The sequence below is a fragment of the Ambystoma mexicanum genome, chromosome 11 (assembly GCF_040938575.1).
Source record: "Ambystoma mexicanum isolate Mex_15411 chromosome 11, UKY_AmexF1_1, whole genome shotgun sequence".
Taxonomy (NCBI): domain Eukaryota; kingdom Metazoa; phylum Chordata; class Amphibia; order Caudata; family Ambystomatidae; genus Ambystoma; species Ambystoma mexicanum.
Window position 1 is genome coordinate 1,074,626,183 of NC_090934.1, and position 17,895 is coordinate 1,074,644,077.

The 17,895-nt window shown below is 48.0% G+C and overlaps 1 protein-coding gene across 8 annotated transcripts in view; it reads right to left on the minus strand.

The window, feature by feature from the left end:
- CLK3 (CDC like kinase 3) overlaps nt 1-17,895 on the minus strand; it is a 336,052-nt gene that overhangs the window by 251,590 nt on the left and 66,567 nt on the right. For 6 of the 8 annotated variants that reach the window (XM_069624327.1, XM_069624326.1, XM_069624329.1 and 3 more), the window contains exons 4-5: nt 16,106-16,199; nt 15,762-15,828 (exon numbers count right to left, since the gene is read on the minus strand). In XM_069624327.1, the coding sequence (XP_069480428.1) occupies nt 15,762-15,828; nt 16,106-16,199 (161 nt within the window). The remainder of the gene's footprint in view (nt 1-15,761; nt 15,829-16,105; nt 16,200-17,895) is intronic. The other 2 variants (XM_069624330.1, XM_069624331.1) reach the window with 1 other exon arrangement.

Here is a 17,895-nt window from a genome sequence, read left to right on the forward strand (position 1 = left end):
AAAGATATCGGGGGGGAGGGGGGGCCCCAAGTTGGACCTGGGAGGGTCGGTCGGAAGTCAGTCAGCCACGCCAGAGCCTGACCAGTGATACCCAGGTTATCACGGAGGCGGTTGAGCAGGATGGCATGGTTGACAGTGTCAAAGGCAGAAGAGAGATCAAGCAATATGAGGATGCACGGGGAGAGTCGAGGTTGGAGAGCAGGTCTTCACGGATGTTCAGGAGAGCAGTTTCCGTGCTTCTGGCGGCTCTGAAGCCAGACTGATGGTCATGGAGACAACCAACAGATTCAGTGTGGAGATTAAGCTGGGAGATAGCCAGTTTCTCCAGGAGCTTGCCCAGGAAGCGAGTGATCTTAATGTTAAAGGACATTTGTACCGTGCACTATCACCACCGGATGGCGGCTCTTAAAGAGGGGAGGTTGAGTTAGTGGGAGGAAGCAGGAAAAGTGCAAGAGAGCAGTGATGTGCTGTTGGCGGCCTCAGCCCGGTGGGTCCGTTGGCTGGGCCTGGGGTGTTTGCGGCCGGTAGTCGCCGTGTACTGTTGTGCAAGACTATGTGTTTTTGTTTTGTTGCTGCAATGTAGTGAAGTTTGTGCGGTTTGTTGTGCTGTAGGTTTTGGTTGTGTTTGGTTTGGAGTTTGAGAGGTGTATGCAGAAAGGAACATTGTTAGTAGGGTTGGTTAGTTTGCGTCTCTATCCTGAATTGAGGCGCTCGGCTTGGGTAGTCTCCCCTGATGCGGCTCTGGCCTGATCTGGCTCCGACTGGCATACAGGTTCCTTACTCCTCTGGCCCCCACCTCTAACATGTTCTCTTGTAGCTCCCCTTATCTTACTTTTATACTCCTGTGGCCAGTGCACCTGCCAATGTCAACCTCTCAGGTAGTGTGGTGAATGCCAATATCTCGACAATTCCACACCACTGTGATACCTGGCGGTAACTAAGTGGTGGTCGAAAGTGTTGGTGGGATCGTCTGGGGGAGTTGACTCAGTCTCTGTGTGTGCCGCCTATGTTGAAGTCTATCCGGTGTCACCAGTCCAGGTGACGAGGGAGTTACTCTCTCGGGTCGGGGATGTCTGTGTCCTTTCCGGTTTAGTCATGCTTTTTCCGTTTTTGGTTTTCAGATTTAGTCTGGTGTTGAAGAGCCAGGTTTTGAGTGATTTCCTGAATTTTAGGTGATCTTTGGTGTTTCTTATTTCTTTTGGGATGTTGTTCCAGGTTTTTGTAGCTAAGTGGTAGAAGGAGGTGCCTCCAAGTTTTTTCTTAAGGTATGGTTTGAGTTCCAGGCGGATTTCGTTGCTTGATGGGAGGGGGTCTCGGTTTGGAGACTCATTTTCTTTTGTAGGAATTCTGCTCCTTGTCCGCTGATTGCCCTGTGCATTATGCACATTGTTTTGAAGGTGATGCAATGTTTTACTGGGAGCCGGTGTAGTGTTTTTAGGGCTGGAGTGATGTGGTCTCTTCTGGATAGTTTGAGGAGTAGTCTTGCTGCTGCATTTTGGATCCGTTGCAGTTTCTTCAGGAGGTATTCTGGTAATCCGAGGTAGCGGCTGTTTGCAAAGTCGATTTTTGACATGATTAGGGCGACGATAGTGATTGTTTTGTGTGTGAAGGAGAGGAAAGGTAGAATTCTTCTTGCTGTGTGGAGGAGGAAAAAGCATTTCTTCACTGTTGCATTTATTTGTGGTTCCAGGGTTAGGGAGTTGTCCATTAGGACTCCCAGATGGTTTACTACCTTCGATGGTGTTGGTGCGTTTCCCCATTTCCGTAGGCCATGGGATGGTGGTTTCGTTCTCTTGGTCTTTGGATAAGATCATGATTTCTGTCTTTCCTAGGTTGATTTTCAGGTTGTTGGCATCCATCCAGTTGAAGACTTCTTTTAGACAGTTAGGGTTGAATGGTCGGCATCGGTGTCTTTGATTTTGTAGATGATCTGAGCGTCATCTGCATAGTTGTAACATGTAATGATGTATTTTTGGAAGATTCTGATGGCCGAAGTCTGATAGAGGTTGAAATATAGTGGAGATAGTGAGGATTCTTGTGGCTCTCCACAGTCGTTAACTCGTGGAGTGGATTTGAAAGGTTTTATCCATGGAGATTGGGCGATAGTTGGCCGGGCAGGAGGGGTCAGCAGAGGGCTTCTTAAGAAGAGGGTGCACAAGGGAGTGCTTCAAGGGGGATGGGAAGAATCCAGTGGCGAAGGAGTGATTGCAGAAATCAGCCAGGGCAGGAGCCAGGGAGTCGATGTGGTCCTTGATGGTTTTGGAAGAACAGGGGTGAACCGGTTTCGACGAGACTTTCATAGATCGGACTTGTCTAGAAACCTCGTCTGCAGAGAAAAGGGGAAAGGCAGAGAAGGAGGGGGTGGCTGCAGAAAGGCTAGAGGAAGAGCAGGGAATAGGAGGAAGAAGGCGATCGGAGAGAGGACAGGATGTCCTGAGTTTTAGAAATGAAGTGGTAAGCCAGTGCTGTGCAGAGGGCCTGGGAGGGGACAGGAGAGGTAGACACTGCGGCAGGATTGGCCAGTTCCTTGCAGATTTTAAAGAGTTCAGCCGAGTTGTTTGATGCCGCAGAGATGCGGGCTTGGATAGGAGCTCTCTTCTTGGTAAGGACAGAGAGTCAGCATTGCCTTTGTAGCAGGCGGCAGGCCAGTATGTCAGAGGATGAACATGAAGCACACCATTTCCTCTCAGCCACCCTGCACTTGCGTTTTACGGTGACGAGGTCGGAGTCATACCAGGAGTTACACTTGGCTTTGGACTTCAGGCGGATTCTCATGACAGGGCAAGGATATCGAGAGTATAAGATATAGAAGAGTGGAGCGTGTAGAGGACTGTGTCAGGGTGAAAGTCAGCCAAAGGGGGAAGAGGGGAGAGAAGGTGGCAGCGAAAGCCTCAATTGACACTCGCTTCATGGGTCAGATGACCGAGAAGGTGGGTGGCAATGATGGAGGTGGCTTGGCATGAGGGGTAGGGAGGGTGAGGCGGGAGGATAGGAGAAAGTGATCACTCCAGGAGAGAGGAGTGTAGAGAGGGACAGAGGGGAAGGTCTGAGGAGATCAGAACATCGAGAGTGTGCCCTGCAGAATGAGTCGGGCCTGAGGGAAGAATGGTGAGTGAGTTGCAGACGTCGCGAAAGAATGCAGAGGGGGACAGGAGGCATCCAGGTGGATGTTGAAGTCTCCAAGGAGGAGGAGCCGAGTAGTTGAGGCCAGGGGTGAGTAGGAGAGGTCGCCCACTCAGAGAGGAAGGAAGAAATCTGACCAGGTGGCCGACAGATCGCCACATTAAGGGAATGGCTAGGGGAGGGAGAGAGCCTGCAGACGAGGCATTTAAAAGAGGAGGTGGTCTGCATAGGAATGACAGAGGCAGGAATCCACGTTGGGAAGATGAGGACTACACCCCAACCAGAGCGGATGGGCCTGGGAGCGGAGAGGACCTTGTAGCCGTCAGGTAGGAGTGTGTCAAAGCTGGTGACAGAGCTGGCCGTGAACCATATCTCAGTGAGACCGAGGACAGAGGTCAAGATCTTCAAGGAGATGGCATATATCAGAAGAATGTTTGACAGCAGAGCGAGAGTTAAGAGTGGCAATGTGGAGAAGGTTGCCATCCTTGAAGGACTTCCGGGGAGGGTTACAGATCAGGGGTACGCCCTGCGGAGGTGTAGAAGGAGCCCGAGAGGGGGAAGGCAAGGTAGCCAAGGAAAGGGGAGGGGGGACAGCCGGAAAAGAAAGGAAGTTGATGAGGCGTGGGAAGCCGCCTATCAACGAGGTGAAGGTTGGCCTGAGAGCCTTGGACCAAGACGGTCCAGTTAGAGTAAACATAAATGATGACCTTAGAGGAAAGGAAGGAGGCCAGGAGGGCGTCCCCAACGGGTGCCACCATTAATGGGAGAAGAGGAGAAAGGAGAGAGCACAGAGACCATAGACCATATAAGCTCATGCACTTCCCTGGAAACCTGCTGCTTTGGTTGGCATGTGTGCCTGGAGCCCAGGAAGGACCATGCAGGTCTCCTCACCGATCACTAGAGCGACCTAGTACATGTGGAGTACCTCAAGGGTCATAAGTCTCCCCCATTCTTTACAAGATCTTTACAAAGCCTCGGTTTGACATACTCAATCTGGGCGTCTCATACACTATGCTGACGACACCCAGATTCTCATCCCCATCTCCGGCGACCACGATAAGGACACATCCAAGATCAACAAAATGTACCTAATCATAGAAACATTGATGGCCACCCATGGATTATGCCTCAATGACGACAAAACAGAGCTCCTCATCGTTGGTCCCCAATAAAACTGGCTAGACTCCACCCACTACCATTCCATTATCATTGACGGCATCACAAGCAAAGTCTCCAACGTGGTCAAAACCCTAGGTTTCTACCTCGACTCAGGTCTCAAACAAATCAGCGCCACAGCATCAGCCACCAACTACACGCACATTGATACACACCTGCAAACCCTTCCTGTCCACAGCAAGCTGCATCACAATTGCCAAAGCCCTAATCCTCTCCAAAATGAATGGCCTATACCTAGGCACCAGCAAACGCAACATATTCAAACAATCCAGAACGCTGCCCTTTGGGCAGCACTTGGCATTCCCAAATCCCATCACATCTCTCACGAGATGTGACACCAATTGGCTCTCCATAAATAACAGAATCAAACTTAAATCACTCACACTCACTCACAAATGCCTATCCAACAAGGCCCCCCCTATACCTAATGGACAGGTTTTCCAAACATACCTCAACACGCCCCATCAGAAAAGCCCAAGCAAATCGTCTCAGAACACCGAAGTTCAAACTTTGTTTTTAAAAACAGGGTGCTAGCTTCCCAGTTCTAGCCGCACAGCTGTGGAACTCCATCCCAGACTTGCTCAGAGCCATATCTTACTTCGTGCTTCAAATCTAATGTAAAGATTTGGGTGCACTCCCTAGACTGCTGACAAGACCCCACCACTGCACACATCCCTAATGATCCTGCACCATTGCATTTACCACACCTTCTAGAATCTACATCCTATGCTCATATGTATATATTATGTATCGCCTACTGCTTGTCTGTCATATATAACCCTGTAACATGTTCTGCGCCCAGATGCCTCCGGGCCCGGCGTGCACTATAAATGGATAAGCAATTACTATTTAGCTTGATCGAATGTACACCATCCAATCATCCTTCTAGACCGTTGGCTCTTCTGGTTTACCAGCACTGGCAGCAAATAGATCTTGACTTCTCCCCCACTGGATAAGCAGACACCCAAGTCGCACCGCAACAAACGCCCTAGAATCTTACTGGCTCAAATGAATGCTGCATTTCCAGCCTATAACCATAAAACCTCAGGTACCTCATCTGCCTCTACCCCTTAACTAATCCCCTTTCTTCACGCCGCCACTCCTCGCTATTCCAGAATCATGTACTACCAAAATCCCAGAACGACACTATTGAAAACCACAATAAGATTTTATTTCAGAGGTTGGGACAGCTGATAATTCAAACAGCATGGAAAATATTACTAAAATCTATTTCAGGCTAGCATGTGGGATAACTAATTCTTAATTTCCCATACACAAAAAGATGCACTGGTCAGCATTTTTTTTTTTAAATAGTAATAGCTTGTACAGTTTTATTCTGATTGTAGGTATGTATTCGAGGACTTTATGAAACTTTAGTCCAAGGGGCTCCCAATAGAAGTATACATCCAGGGAAAGAGTAAGAACTGCTAGAAGACAATTCTGAAAACTTGTGTCAAGTTTTTCGTACACAAAACCATGGCATGGCCAACCAGAGTTAATCATCAACAAGATTTCCATGTTAGACAAACTGATTAAAAAAAGTGCCCACCGAGGAGAGCATGGGGTGCATTTTAGCAAAAGAGGTAACTAGAAATTAGGTTGTATAAACTGTGTTAAGTCAAAGACAAAGCCATACCAGGATCTGATAATTGGTATTCTGAAGAGAAAACATTTACCATATGTTTCATCAAGTTTTTGCTAGGAAACTTTATTGCAACGTTCCTCCATTGACTTCAATCGAGTCCCCCAGCAGATCTGTCTGCATCCGGACAGATTTTTTTGTCTCAACCCCTTTTATTTTATCTTATGTGCACTGGTCAGTCTGTAGGGCTACCAGCGCAGGCAATGTGGCCCCCTTTGTTTTTCATCTTTATACTTAAAATGTAGCAGAAGAACCTTCAATGGAGTGCTACAAGGGCACAGTCTTTTTTAAAACATTCCAGTTACGTTTGTGATCTGTACTGACCAGAGAGTTGGCAGTGAACATTTCTCATTTATTTCCTGGTACACAGCGATCCTTTTTCAAGCACCATATGATAAACGTGATAAATATGGCTGTTCCTGGTACCAGCATCTTTGTTGTCCATCTTACTTCCATCTCCGGTCGGAAATTGGCAGATAAACGCCATGCACTTTGACGGTAGTTCAGCTCTGGAGTGGGAGGGCATGCGTGCGTGTGGGTGTAACTGGAGATCCTCCATGTGTTTGAATGTTGCCGGTCTCTTCCAGAGGTGAATTCTGTCAGGAGCCATTCGAGATAGTCGACAAGATCTGCACAAGACCAGCCAGAGGACTGCATTGTGCAACCAGCAGTGGCCTAGTCAACGAGCAACTCCGATCTCTGCCTTCAAGTCGGCTGGGAAGACCTAAAATAGCGCCTTCCTCATCTGGTCTGGTGGGACCAAGCCCCAGTTCAGCATTAATCACTGTTCCACGGTCAGACTCATCGCCGGGTCGGCATTTGGCCCACTTCTTGCTGGAAATTTCCATGGGTGCTTTTATGCTCTATTGCTGTTAACTTTGCTGGCACATTTAGAGCCCCTGCTGAGACTTCAACCTGCTGCCGCCATCTCCCACCACGATGAAAGAGCCTGCTGGAACCCCAATTCTGTCCTTGCTCCTCTAGAAGCCCTGCTGACCATGTCTTGCATCACATCAACAACTAGTCTGCTCTGCTGATCCTGAGGGGGTCCTCCAGTGCTGCAGGAACCAGATATTAGAAGTCTGACCATGTCTTTGTCCTGGGGTATCTGCTGGTGCCTGACCAAACTCTTTCTGCGTGCAACAAACAAGGAGATTTTTAAAGTCCTGCAACCAAATCGACTGTGAACCCAATTGCCCCCATCAATTTCCCACCCCATGAGGTCTTTGTTATTGCAAGTCAGAGTCTGGAAGTCGAAATACCTTCTACCTCTATACACCCACCCTTACCCTCATTGACTTGCACTTGGATTAATGCCAGTAGCTAGTACCTTAATAAGCCAAAAAGCAGTGGAGCTTTGGTCAGGAGTACTGACAAAGGAGTAAAGCTCTGTTGCTTCCCAAAGCTAGGCCCGTGCTCAATAAATACCCTTATGAAAAAAGCTCTTCGGTCATTTAGGGGCTGCAGACTGGTAGTCTACCCCCTCCACCTGCCCCCAAATAGCTGGAGGGCTGACTGGGACCTTGCTACAATGACTTTTCTAAGAACCCTGCTTAATATGATCACCTGCTTTCAATACACTGAACTCTGAAAAGGGTCGGAAAAACGTAATAAGCATTCTGCGAATGTTAAGCTATATTAGCTATTATTTTTTCCAAACAAATATTTTTATTAGATTTTCCGGTGTGTAAAACAAAGACTAACAGTGGTAAACAGTCCTGTAAGGTTCCTCATAAATTCAACAGCAATAAACAGGACAGTAGATCACATCATAAATTCATTAAACAATAATCGACCCTTCCCCGCCTCATTTAACAACCCCAGTTAATAGTCCAACTTAAAATCACGTATACATCATGTGTGTACGTTCTGGAAGTACTTTGCCCGTAACAATGAATTCTGACTTAAGTTTCTCATTGTAGATCTTTACAATTCATTGCTTTCCCCAATTCTTCTCCCAGTCTATATTTGCAGAGGCATTAATAAACCCTTGAGTTCTCCCGAAGTCCTAATAATTGAGAAGACTGATCATCTCACCTCCTTGCATCTAGTACTTAGTTCGATATCGTCCACACTTCATTAGCTGTAGTGAATTAAATAACTTTCATGGGTGAGTAAATTCATCGTTTGTCACTGCATGTGATACAGCATTTGATCGCTATAACTAACATCAATGTTTTATTCAGCCTTTTATACTACTCAGGTTTCTAAGTACCTGAAGCACCCTCTGGGAGGAAAGTAGAGTAGCTTAAGCTCCTGTAGCTCTATATCCCGAGTGGGGGTAAATGGGCAAAGAAAAAAGGAACAAAGGAAGAAAAGGAAAAATAAATAAACATTTTAAAAAAGGGGTGAATTTATATGCAGTTATTAACTAGACCAGTGGTGTACCTTCGTGCGAGTTATTACGGTTACCTATCAACCTTAGACCTTACCATTTTAGTGTGGTTTCAGGAAGTAACTGAACTTTTAACCAACTTCATATATTCAAAAACAATATCACATACAGATGCTATAGAGGCCCTTGATGCATCTTAGTGCAAGTCTATTTTGAGGCCATCTATCAGTCTTTGGCGTTACCTTTTGGTATAGCTTCAAGTAATATCTTAATTTTAACTGCAATTGTTCAACAAGTGAGTTCAAGTTCATATAATGAGTATGCTCTGTAGTAGGCGTGGCTTGAAGGAATGGGCTTCTCTGTCTTTCACTAGGTCGTGAAAGGGTGACCATATGTTAAGGAACCATTGGTATCTTCCTGAATTGAGGGCGCATATCTTTTCCATGGCCATTACTCCCCAGATCTTTACCCACCAACAGGCTGTCTGTGGACCGGACTCATTCTTCCAGTTCTGGGCTAGGGTCATTCTTGCTGCCATTAGCAAATGAGTGATTAGGGTAGCATTGGGCCCTGACATTGCATATTTACCTTCAATGGGCACTCCCAGTAGAATCGATTTTGGGGCCAATGGTAGTTCCACCCCGGTAATATCTTTGATGTGACTCAGTATTTCCTTCCAGAACATGTTTGATTTAGGACAGTTCCACCACATGTGGAAAAGGTCGCCTCTCTCTCTCCACATTTCCTCCAGCAATTTGAGTAGGACCTATTGATTTTGTGTATTCTGCGGGGGGACAAATACCATCTGAAGCAAAGTTTATATGCTGATTCTTTGATCGTTGTACATCTGGAGGTACCCTGTGCTCTTGCCCAAATTTGATTCCATTCCTGCTTCGTAATGGGTTCGTACATGTCTCTTTCCCAGATTGCTTTATAAGGGAGCACATCTTCCGCTTGAGCCTTGGTGAGTAATCTGTAGAGTCTGGTCACTCCCTTCGATATCTGACCCTCCTGTAGGGTCAGTTCGAGACCTGAAAGAGTCCTTGTGCCTGCTTGTTTCACTGTTGGGTGGGTTATCCAATGTCTAAGCTGTGTGTATCTATAACATTCTTTTTCTTCCAGGCCGAATTGCTGTTTTGGCATTCTGTGAAGAGCAGTGGGGTGCCATTATTATATAAGTCTTGCAGAGTCAATGCATCGGCTCCGGCCCATCCTACCCAAAACCTTTTTTTGAAGGCCTGGAGAGAAGTCCTGGTTATGCATGAGCGGGGGTGTTGGGGCCTAGCCCAAGTGGAATTTCTTTCCTTCTCCGGGCTTTGTCCCAGTTAAGCAGGGACCATTTAGCTTCCAATAGGGGACCACCTTTCTCTCGATCCGGGCTTTTCAGGCTGAATAGGGCTTTCAGAGGTATGAACGTGGCCGCTTGCTCAATTTGACACCATCCTTTGTAATTTTCGGGGTCCGCCCATCTTAGCATCAGTGCCAGCTGCGCTGCCAGTATGTAACCATTAATGTCCGGAACCCCCAGGCTGCCGAGGAGCGGCGGGCGCATCATGATGTGTTTCGAGATCCTTGGTTTCCCCCCCCGCCAGATAAATTTTAATATAGCTTTTTGCAACTCTTTGTGATCTTAGCCAGGGTAATGAGCGTCGGGATGGCTCCAGCCACGTATAAGAGCCTGGGGAGGATTGTCATTTTCACTGCTGTGATTCAGGCGAACCACGACAGCTCCTGGGTTTCCCATTTAAGCATATCTTTCTGCAACTGTTTCCATAGGGGGATTATATTTGCCTTGTATAGTTTGTTTGGGTCTCTCGTTAAATGGATCCCCAGATACTCCATTGAGTCTTCCACCCAGGGCACTAGGAAGTTCTCCATTTTCTTGATCACTTCCCCCTTCTCCGTGACGTTTATTGCCTTAGATTTTGCGAAATGAATAGCGAACCCAGAGATTTCTCGGAATTCCTGTAATTGTGACAGTGCACGGGGCATTGTTACTTCAGGGTCTCATGAAAAGCATGTCATCAGCGTAGAGCGTGATTTTACGGGTTATCTGGTTGGATTGCATTCCTCCGATTTCCACATCTCGCCTGAACCGTGCCGCACATGGTTCCATTGCCATTGCAAATATTAGTGGGGAGAGCGGGCATCCTTGACGCATGCCTCTACGAACTTTGAAATACTCTGAGCTTTGGCCATTGAGGGTGAAGCTTGTCGATGGGAATTTGTAATTTGCTAGTACCATGCGCGAGAGCTCCGGACCGCATCCAAAGCCCTCCAGCACCAACTCCAGATAACCCCAGTCCATACTGTCGAATGCCCTTCTTGCGTCTAGGGCGGCAACCGAGATCGCTTGTTGTGTTCGTCTCCCTGCGTCTATTACAGTTATTGCTCTTCTCACATTGTCCTGGGTGTGTCGGCCTGTAATAAATCCCACTTGGTCGTCATGGATTATGCCCGGAAGGACATTCATCAGCTTTGTTGCTAAGATTTTTGTATATAGTTTTGCGTCGGTGCTCAACAGTGCGATAGGAGGGTAGTTAGAGCATTCATGAGGGGCTTTCCCTGGTTTTAGAAGAAGTATGGTCGTGGACTGGACCATATCTGGCGTTACCGGACCCTCTTCTCTGGTTGTGTTAAAAATCTTCTTCAGCGGGGCCAAGAGTTGTGTGCGGAAAGCCTTGTAGTAGCCATTACCAAACGTGTCCGCCCCAGGGGCTTTTTTCATCGGTAGTGCTGAGATTGCATCGTTGATCTCCTGCGCTCTTATTGGGCTACCTAGTTCTAACCTGTCCTGTTCCGCAATCTGTGGTTGGAGGTCTGAGCAGATATATGAAGGTTGTTGCTCCCGATCCAGGTTCTCTCCGCACAGGAAGTCCTTGTGAAATTTCATCATTATTTCCATTTTTTCATGTTCCGCTGTATGGGGAGTGCCGTTCTTGTCGTGCAGTTGTGTAATGTAATTTCTGGTCTTTAGTTTTCACAATTTGGCGGCCAAAAATCTATTTGCCTTACCCCCATGTGTATAATATGACTGTTTTGCGTTTAATAATGACTGGGCCACACGCTCGGCCATGTGGTTCTCGAGCAGAGCTCGGATTTTCCTGAGTTCTTGTAGGGACTTCCTTGTTTGTCGGGCCTTGTGTTGGGCTTCAGCTTTCTTCACGACTTTCTAGATGTTGTGTCAGCAGGGCTCTGTTCCTGTAATATATTGCTGCTTGAGAAACTCCCCTCTGATCACAGCCTTCCCTGCGTTCCATACGCTCCTCCAGCTCACTTTCCCATTGTCGTTTTCTTTGAAGTAGTTATTGATGGTGTTTTCCATGTGGGCTCTTAGGGCTGCATCTTTCAGTAGGAGTTTGTTTAATTTCCAGGGTGGCTTCTGCTTCTGCCCTCCCCTCCGCCCCCCAATCCACCCCCACCATGACTGGAACATGGTCTGAGCAGTATTCCGCCCCTATTTCTACCGATAATATTTGGGGGATTAGAGTGGCCGAAACCAGGATCATATCTATCCTGGAATAGCCTAGGTGGACCGCAGAGTAGTAGGGGTACTCTTAGATTTTTTCATGGAAGAACCACCAGGTCTCAATGACTCCTAATGCTCTGAAGAGGAGCCCTAGAGCCTGCCTGTTCTTATGGTCCACAGCCGTGGAGGGGAGAGTTTCATCTAGCGCTGGGTCCATAATGCACGTGAAGTCCCGGCCCACTATCACTAGGCCCTCGCACCAACTCCCCAGTAGGTCTAAAATGAACAAATCCTGCCATTCATTGGGGGCATAGATGGCTAGAATTGTGTACACGCAGCCCTTTATCAACCCTTTAATCCCGAGATATCTTCCCCCGCTCTCTCTACGGATTTGTTTTTTAAATTCAAGGTCTCGCCCTATCAAAATGGCTACTCCCCGCCTTTTCCCCCCACTAGATGCATAATATTGCTTAGGAAAAGGCACGATTGGCCATCCTTTTTTCATCTTTCGGAAGGAGGTGGGTCTCCTGTAGGATCCCCACCGAGGCCTTCAAAGCTCTTAGCCTTTCCAATAATACTCTGCGCTTTGTCGGGGAGTTTAGCCCTTGCACATTCAAGGAGATTACGTTAGACTATGCCATTATCTAATTGGAGAGGGGTGCCCACCCATTTATTCCTACCTTGGGTTACCCCATTGCCTCTTTCGCCCACTTCATGTTCTATACCACGCCGGAACTTTTGTTGGTTATCTCTCCCATAACTCCCTCCTCCCTTCCCCCCCCCCCCCCCCCTTTATGGCCCCTGTGACCAGGATATCCCCGAGACCACCCTCTGACCTGTTGGCGGTTAAAGTCACTATACAGGGCATTATTTCCGAGTAGTCTCAGAGAAACTAGACTGTTTGGATTCCAAGGTTTGGCACCTACCAGCTCCGCAGGTCTGTAGATGCAAACGTTGCCCTGCTTTTGGGGTATTGATGGTAGTTTTCTTTATAAGGTTACGGAGAGAGTGCTAGGCCCTCATCACTGAGCGTCCTGACGTGATGGGGCGTGAGTTGGGCCCTTAGTATGCAGCTCTCTCCTGGATCTGCTCCTATGTATTGTGGACCACTCCCATGGGTTGGCCCCCCCGAGGATTGAGATCCCTGGACCCGGCCATTTCGTTCACGGTTCTGGTCCCCTTCCAGCCCTAACAATGTAAGGCCCTCCTTGCACGTGCTAATTTTCCTCTGTCTTCCATCCCAATTAAATGTTAGGCCAAATGGGTACGCCCAGCCATATGGAACTTGCTTGTCTCGTAGCGCTCTCGTCACTGGACGCTAGACGCTGCGTGTGTAGGGCGGTGAGCGCTAAATCCTGAAATGGTTGAATTGGGCACCCGTTAATTGACAGCTCAGTGGCGGATCTGGCTGCTTTTATAATCCCTTCTTTCATGGCATATGATGATATCGCCACCAGCATGTCTCTGGGACGAGCCCCCGGTTCCGTTCTACGGGGTCCGACCCTGTGGATCCTGTCGAATCTGATCGTTTCTGACGTGGTGTCGAGTAGCATGTTGCTGAAGGCCTGCTGTATTGCGTCGCGTAGCTCCCTGTCCGGGACCGACTCAGGTAGTCCCTTAATTCGAATGTTGGACCGTCGTGACCTATTTTCAGGGTCCTCTGCTTGCAGTTCGAGGTTGTTTGTAGCTGGACCAACTAGCAGTTGGTCTAGCAACTGGCTGGTTTGTTTGGATTCCTGCGATAGATTGGAGAGGCCACTTTCCATTGTATCTACACTCTCTCCCAGCTCGCTAATCTCTTTCTGCACTTCTTGTAGTGAGGATGTCTTCCCGTAGCAGACCAATTTGGGTCTGGAATGCATTTGTCATTCTGGACTCCATGCCTTTCAGGCATGCCAACAACTCCTATCTGAATTAATTGTGCTTGGGGATATGTCTGGAGTTGTTTCCGTAGTGAATTGAGGTGACGGTTGTGTGCTTGTGTCCTGTGGTTGTTGTAGGCCCCAGCACCTGGCCAGCTGATTTTCTTGGGGGAACCTTTCACTTTTGGGGGAGCACTTTTCGTCCTGGCACCAGGCATCTAGGCTGATCCATAATGTCTTTTTGTAGTATACTCTCAACTAGATCTACGTTGTTCTCGAATCAGCCGCAAAATTAGTAGGCGTAATTTGTGGGGCCACGGATCCACCTGCCCACCGTGGACCTATATATATTTTTCTGCTGGTAAGAGTACGACTGGGGAAGAAAAGTGGCCACTATCTCCTGGACTGAGCTGTGGCACTGTGGAGCCTTTACTGATCGGTGGGTTGCTGTAAGGGGCCTCATCCTCCAGACTCCTGGTGCACCTCCAGCACCTAGGGGGATGTTTGCTAAGCCTCCAGTCCACTCTTTCCCTCCCCAGATCACCCCCAGCTGGGCCCCAGTTGATGGATTTTAATTATGAGGGGCGAGATTCTTACTTTGGCGCTCTGATGGCTGAAGCTCCTGCGTGTGCCCCGCTCACAGAGGGGGACTCTCCGTTGCGCCTCCGTGTTTGAGTCCCTCCGAGACGGTTGCTGTTCTGGGGCTGCACTTGTTGGGCTTCGGTGCTCAGGCACCTCCAATCCCTGTGTCTCCGTCCGCTGCGTGATGGAGGTAGGGGGGGGAGGGGCGCCCAGCCCGGACAGATCACTCGGGCTATCTCCCGCCGAGGCTCTGGCACCTCCGCTGTTGGTCCGTGGGGCTCGCCTTCCTTCTCCCCGGCTCCACCACTGCTGACTGCAGGGCGGCCTGTCGACGATGCCCCCTGGCCCCCCTCCGGCCGCTTCGGCTGCTTTTGCAGTGGAGCGCGCTCTCTCCCGGGCCTCCGGGTGTCCTCCGTTTCCCGCCTGCTCCTGCGTGGGCCGCCACTCCAATCTCCGGGCCGCCGCTCCCCAGGACCCCCACCAGACCGCCAGATGGGGAGCCCCCTGTGAGCCCCTGGTTCGACGGATGGCCCAGGGGTGGGGGTGGGGGGGGGACAGCGACCGCCCTGATCTGCTGTGGGGCCGCGCTTCCCCCGCTGATGGTGTTTCTCCAGCAGGGATCTCCTCCAGCCCAGCCCCCTCTGGGCCTTCCACACCAGGGCACAGGCGTTGCGTTGGTGCGACCTCGTAGGTTGGTGCACTTCCTCGCCTGCAATGTGGGCTCACGATTGCCCGCACCTATAATTGCTGCAACTGCTGTTCTTACTTAAGCTCTCCTCCCAGTTTCACATGCTTTTTGGCCCCTTATTCAGATCCTGCTTTAGCAGAGCTCCGGAGACGTGCGTCTTCACCTACCGGTGGCCATTTTGGAATCCCCTATATTAGCTATTTTAAGGCCTGTTAAATTACTCTTAACTATTTAATTTTGACCCCTTTAGCTATTTACAGTGTGCATTTATATTTCCATGATTAAACGTTGCATTCTAAAATGGAAGGTAACCCATTGGGTGTTAGTATGCTGTATGTACAGAGGCTTTATATTGGTGTTTTTTACCAACATGCGTGTGGATTTTACTTCTGGTTTGTGTTAGAAAATAGTATATTTCTGCAGTTACCTATGGAGACCTCTGTTCCATAGCAGATTTTGCTCTTGTTAACTACACTTGTCTACCTCCTTCTGAGTCTAAGCTCAACTACTAACATTGACAGTTTAGTCAAATATTATAGTGTGAAACTGTTTTCCCTTCCAGTTGCCTTCTCAAAAAACCCTCACCAGGAGGCGATAAAAAAAAAAACACACAAACATCAGTTGTATTCTTTGCTATTGTCCAATAATTAGCAGCCAGTAAAATAACAGACACTTGCAATTGAGCCCATGTGGATGTTTTGAATCTAGGAGTCCACTAAGCCTTCAATACTTTAGGAGGTGGTTAATGGTGGCATGTGTAATGCATAGCCTTGAACATTAGGTGACTAAGAAGAATTTTGTGTTTAATCTCCTTTCGAAACATGGGAGCAATGCTGGGCAACCATCAAAACCTATGTGCATAATGGGTTTTAAACAAGACTTACCGGTTATGATCCATGCACTCCACCACTTTCCCAAAGGTGCCCTCTCCCAGACCGCCAACAATCTCATCTGCAAGAAAGAAGAGCAGAGAGCATTAACAGATGGTGAATTTCAAGAAGGGCCAGATGACCCCTCAACTTCACAACATAGAAGTCTTTAAAAGGTGGTAGGGTGATCATAGGACTACACTTTAAAACAGAGAAGGTTCTATGGCGCGTCCCAGGCAATTACTGATCGACCCTCTTAAGAGCCGTAACCACTAGCAACCCCTCGGACACAAAAAGATCTGATCTAACATGGGGAGATAGATAGTAGAGAGGTAAAGTTTTACGAAAAGTGGCTGTACATCGCTCTTGAAGCCAATCGCCGGTCCGGCACACCAGGTGGCCTTCCTTGTCATCTTCCACGCTCCTGCCACGTTTACTGCTCTGTTGGCTTCTCTGTATGCACCGCCCCCCGAAAGCGCCATCCGGGTCAGTTCAGATTGGCAGTGAAGTGTCCGTCAAAGGCGGAGACGACGAGGTGTGGTGGCGGGTTCGATTTTCCAGATCCCAGCATGTCATAAGGCACACAGCATATATAACGATAGGGATATATTGCAAGGGACACGTCAAGACACAAACTGGCGTTTAAAAAAATAAACAGAAAAATAAAAACAAAAATGTTTTTAAAAGTTGCTACACGTATATTATTGATGCAGCTGCAAGCCTGAAATGTTGACCACTTCCTGTTCAGCCGAATGAGAACAGGGTACATATATTCCCATTAAATTACAGGAATGTTTCAACTCTGTAACAGGCCATTCTTACTCTATGACAGCAAACAATTTCCAGCATAGCAAAGGTAGGAATTTCATTCTAGTGGGAAAGTTTTGAAGAATATTACTGAATTAAAGAGGGGCGGGGTGAGTCCAAAATGTGGCAAAACGAAGTGCTGCTTCATTAGGGACAAATGCCTAGTTGGGGACAATCAACTCCAACAGAGATTGTTAAAGGCTGGGCTCCAGCAAGTCTGCCCACTCGGTTTCTGAAACCCACTTTATAAACAATTAAACATGCAACAGCATCCTGCCCATCTTTTTTGGGGATGTTAAAAGCGTGTATGGTCTTTTGGGAGTAAAGGCAAGCAATGTCCATATTCCAGATGTGGACCACTTCAAATATATAAATTAAAAAAAATTTACTGAGGCGCCCGCTTCTCCTTGACGCATTTCAGCACCGTAAAGTGCACAAAGGTCAAACTTTGAGATTAAGGATGTGGCCTTTAGTTTCAGATACAAAGTATCTAGCATCGACTGATGATAATATAACATAGGACGTAAAACAAGTCTCTACCTACTTCTTGCTGTTATGGTTGTACAGTCTCAGAAAATATAACGCTACAATCAGAGACCAAGAGATGCCGAGTTGCTGATACTGGGACAGAATGTCTGCGAGGCTATCAAATATAAGTGCACAGCTTTAGCCTTAGTCATCGTTAACATATCTTCATTAGGTCTTTCTAGTCTGTCTGGTTATTCAAGAGAGCGTCTGAAATAAGGTCACTATTGCATACGTTGGCTTGCAAATTGGCCTGCAATTCCAAGTAAGAAAAGTCTCTCGCCCCAGGCTGTCTGGCAACGCACGCATCACAGATTTCAAACGCAAATTTCACCATAAAACACATACAAATTCACCACAACTCGTTTGGAAACTACAGCAAAAGGGTATCACGAAAGGGGGCGTTTGGAACCATGGATGTTTGACTGCCAAAGAGAAGAATGACCTTTAACTGAGCACCAAAGACACGAGAAACTAGTTTGCTGGTCTGTAATGTCTTTGCAGACCCATGAGTGGGTGGGGCATCCCACTGAATGAGTATAGACAGAACTCTAAGGAGATGTGCACGCAACACGTGTGAAACACTATCTTCAAGCAAGTTAGACTAGACAGAAATAGTGTAAACCATAGCCTACGCTGTGCACCCAGCCATCCCATGTTGAGAGTACAACAAACCCTTGCGTAGTCAGCTTTAAGGCCAATCATTGGAAGGTGGGGCGGGGGTGGGGACAGCGCAAAGACGCCCAGAAAGTGGGGGGTAGAAGAGCGCAAAGGCGCCGAAGGGCATGCAAAGGGGCCGGGGAGTGAGCACATAGGG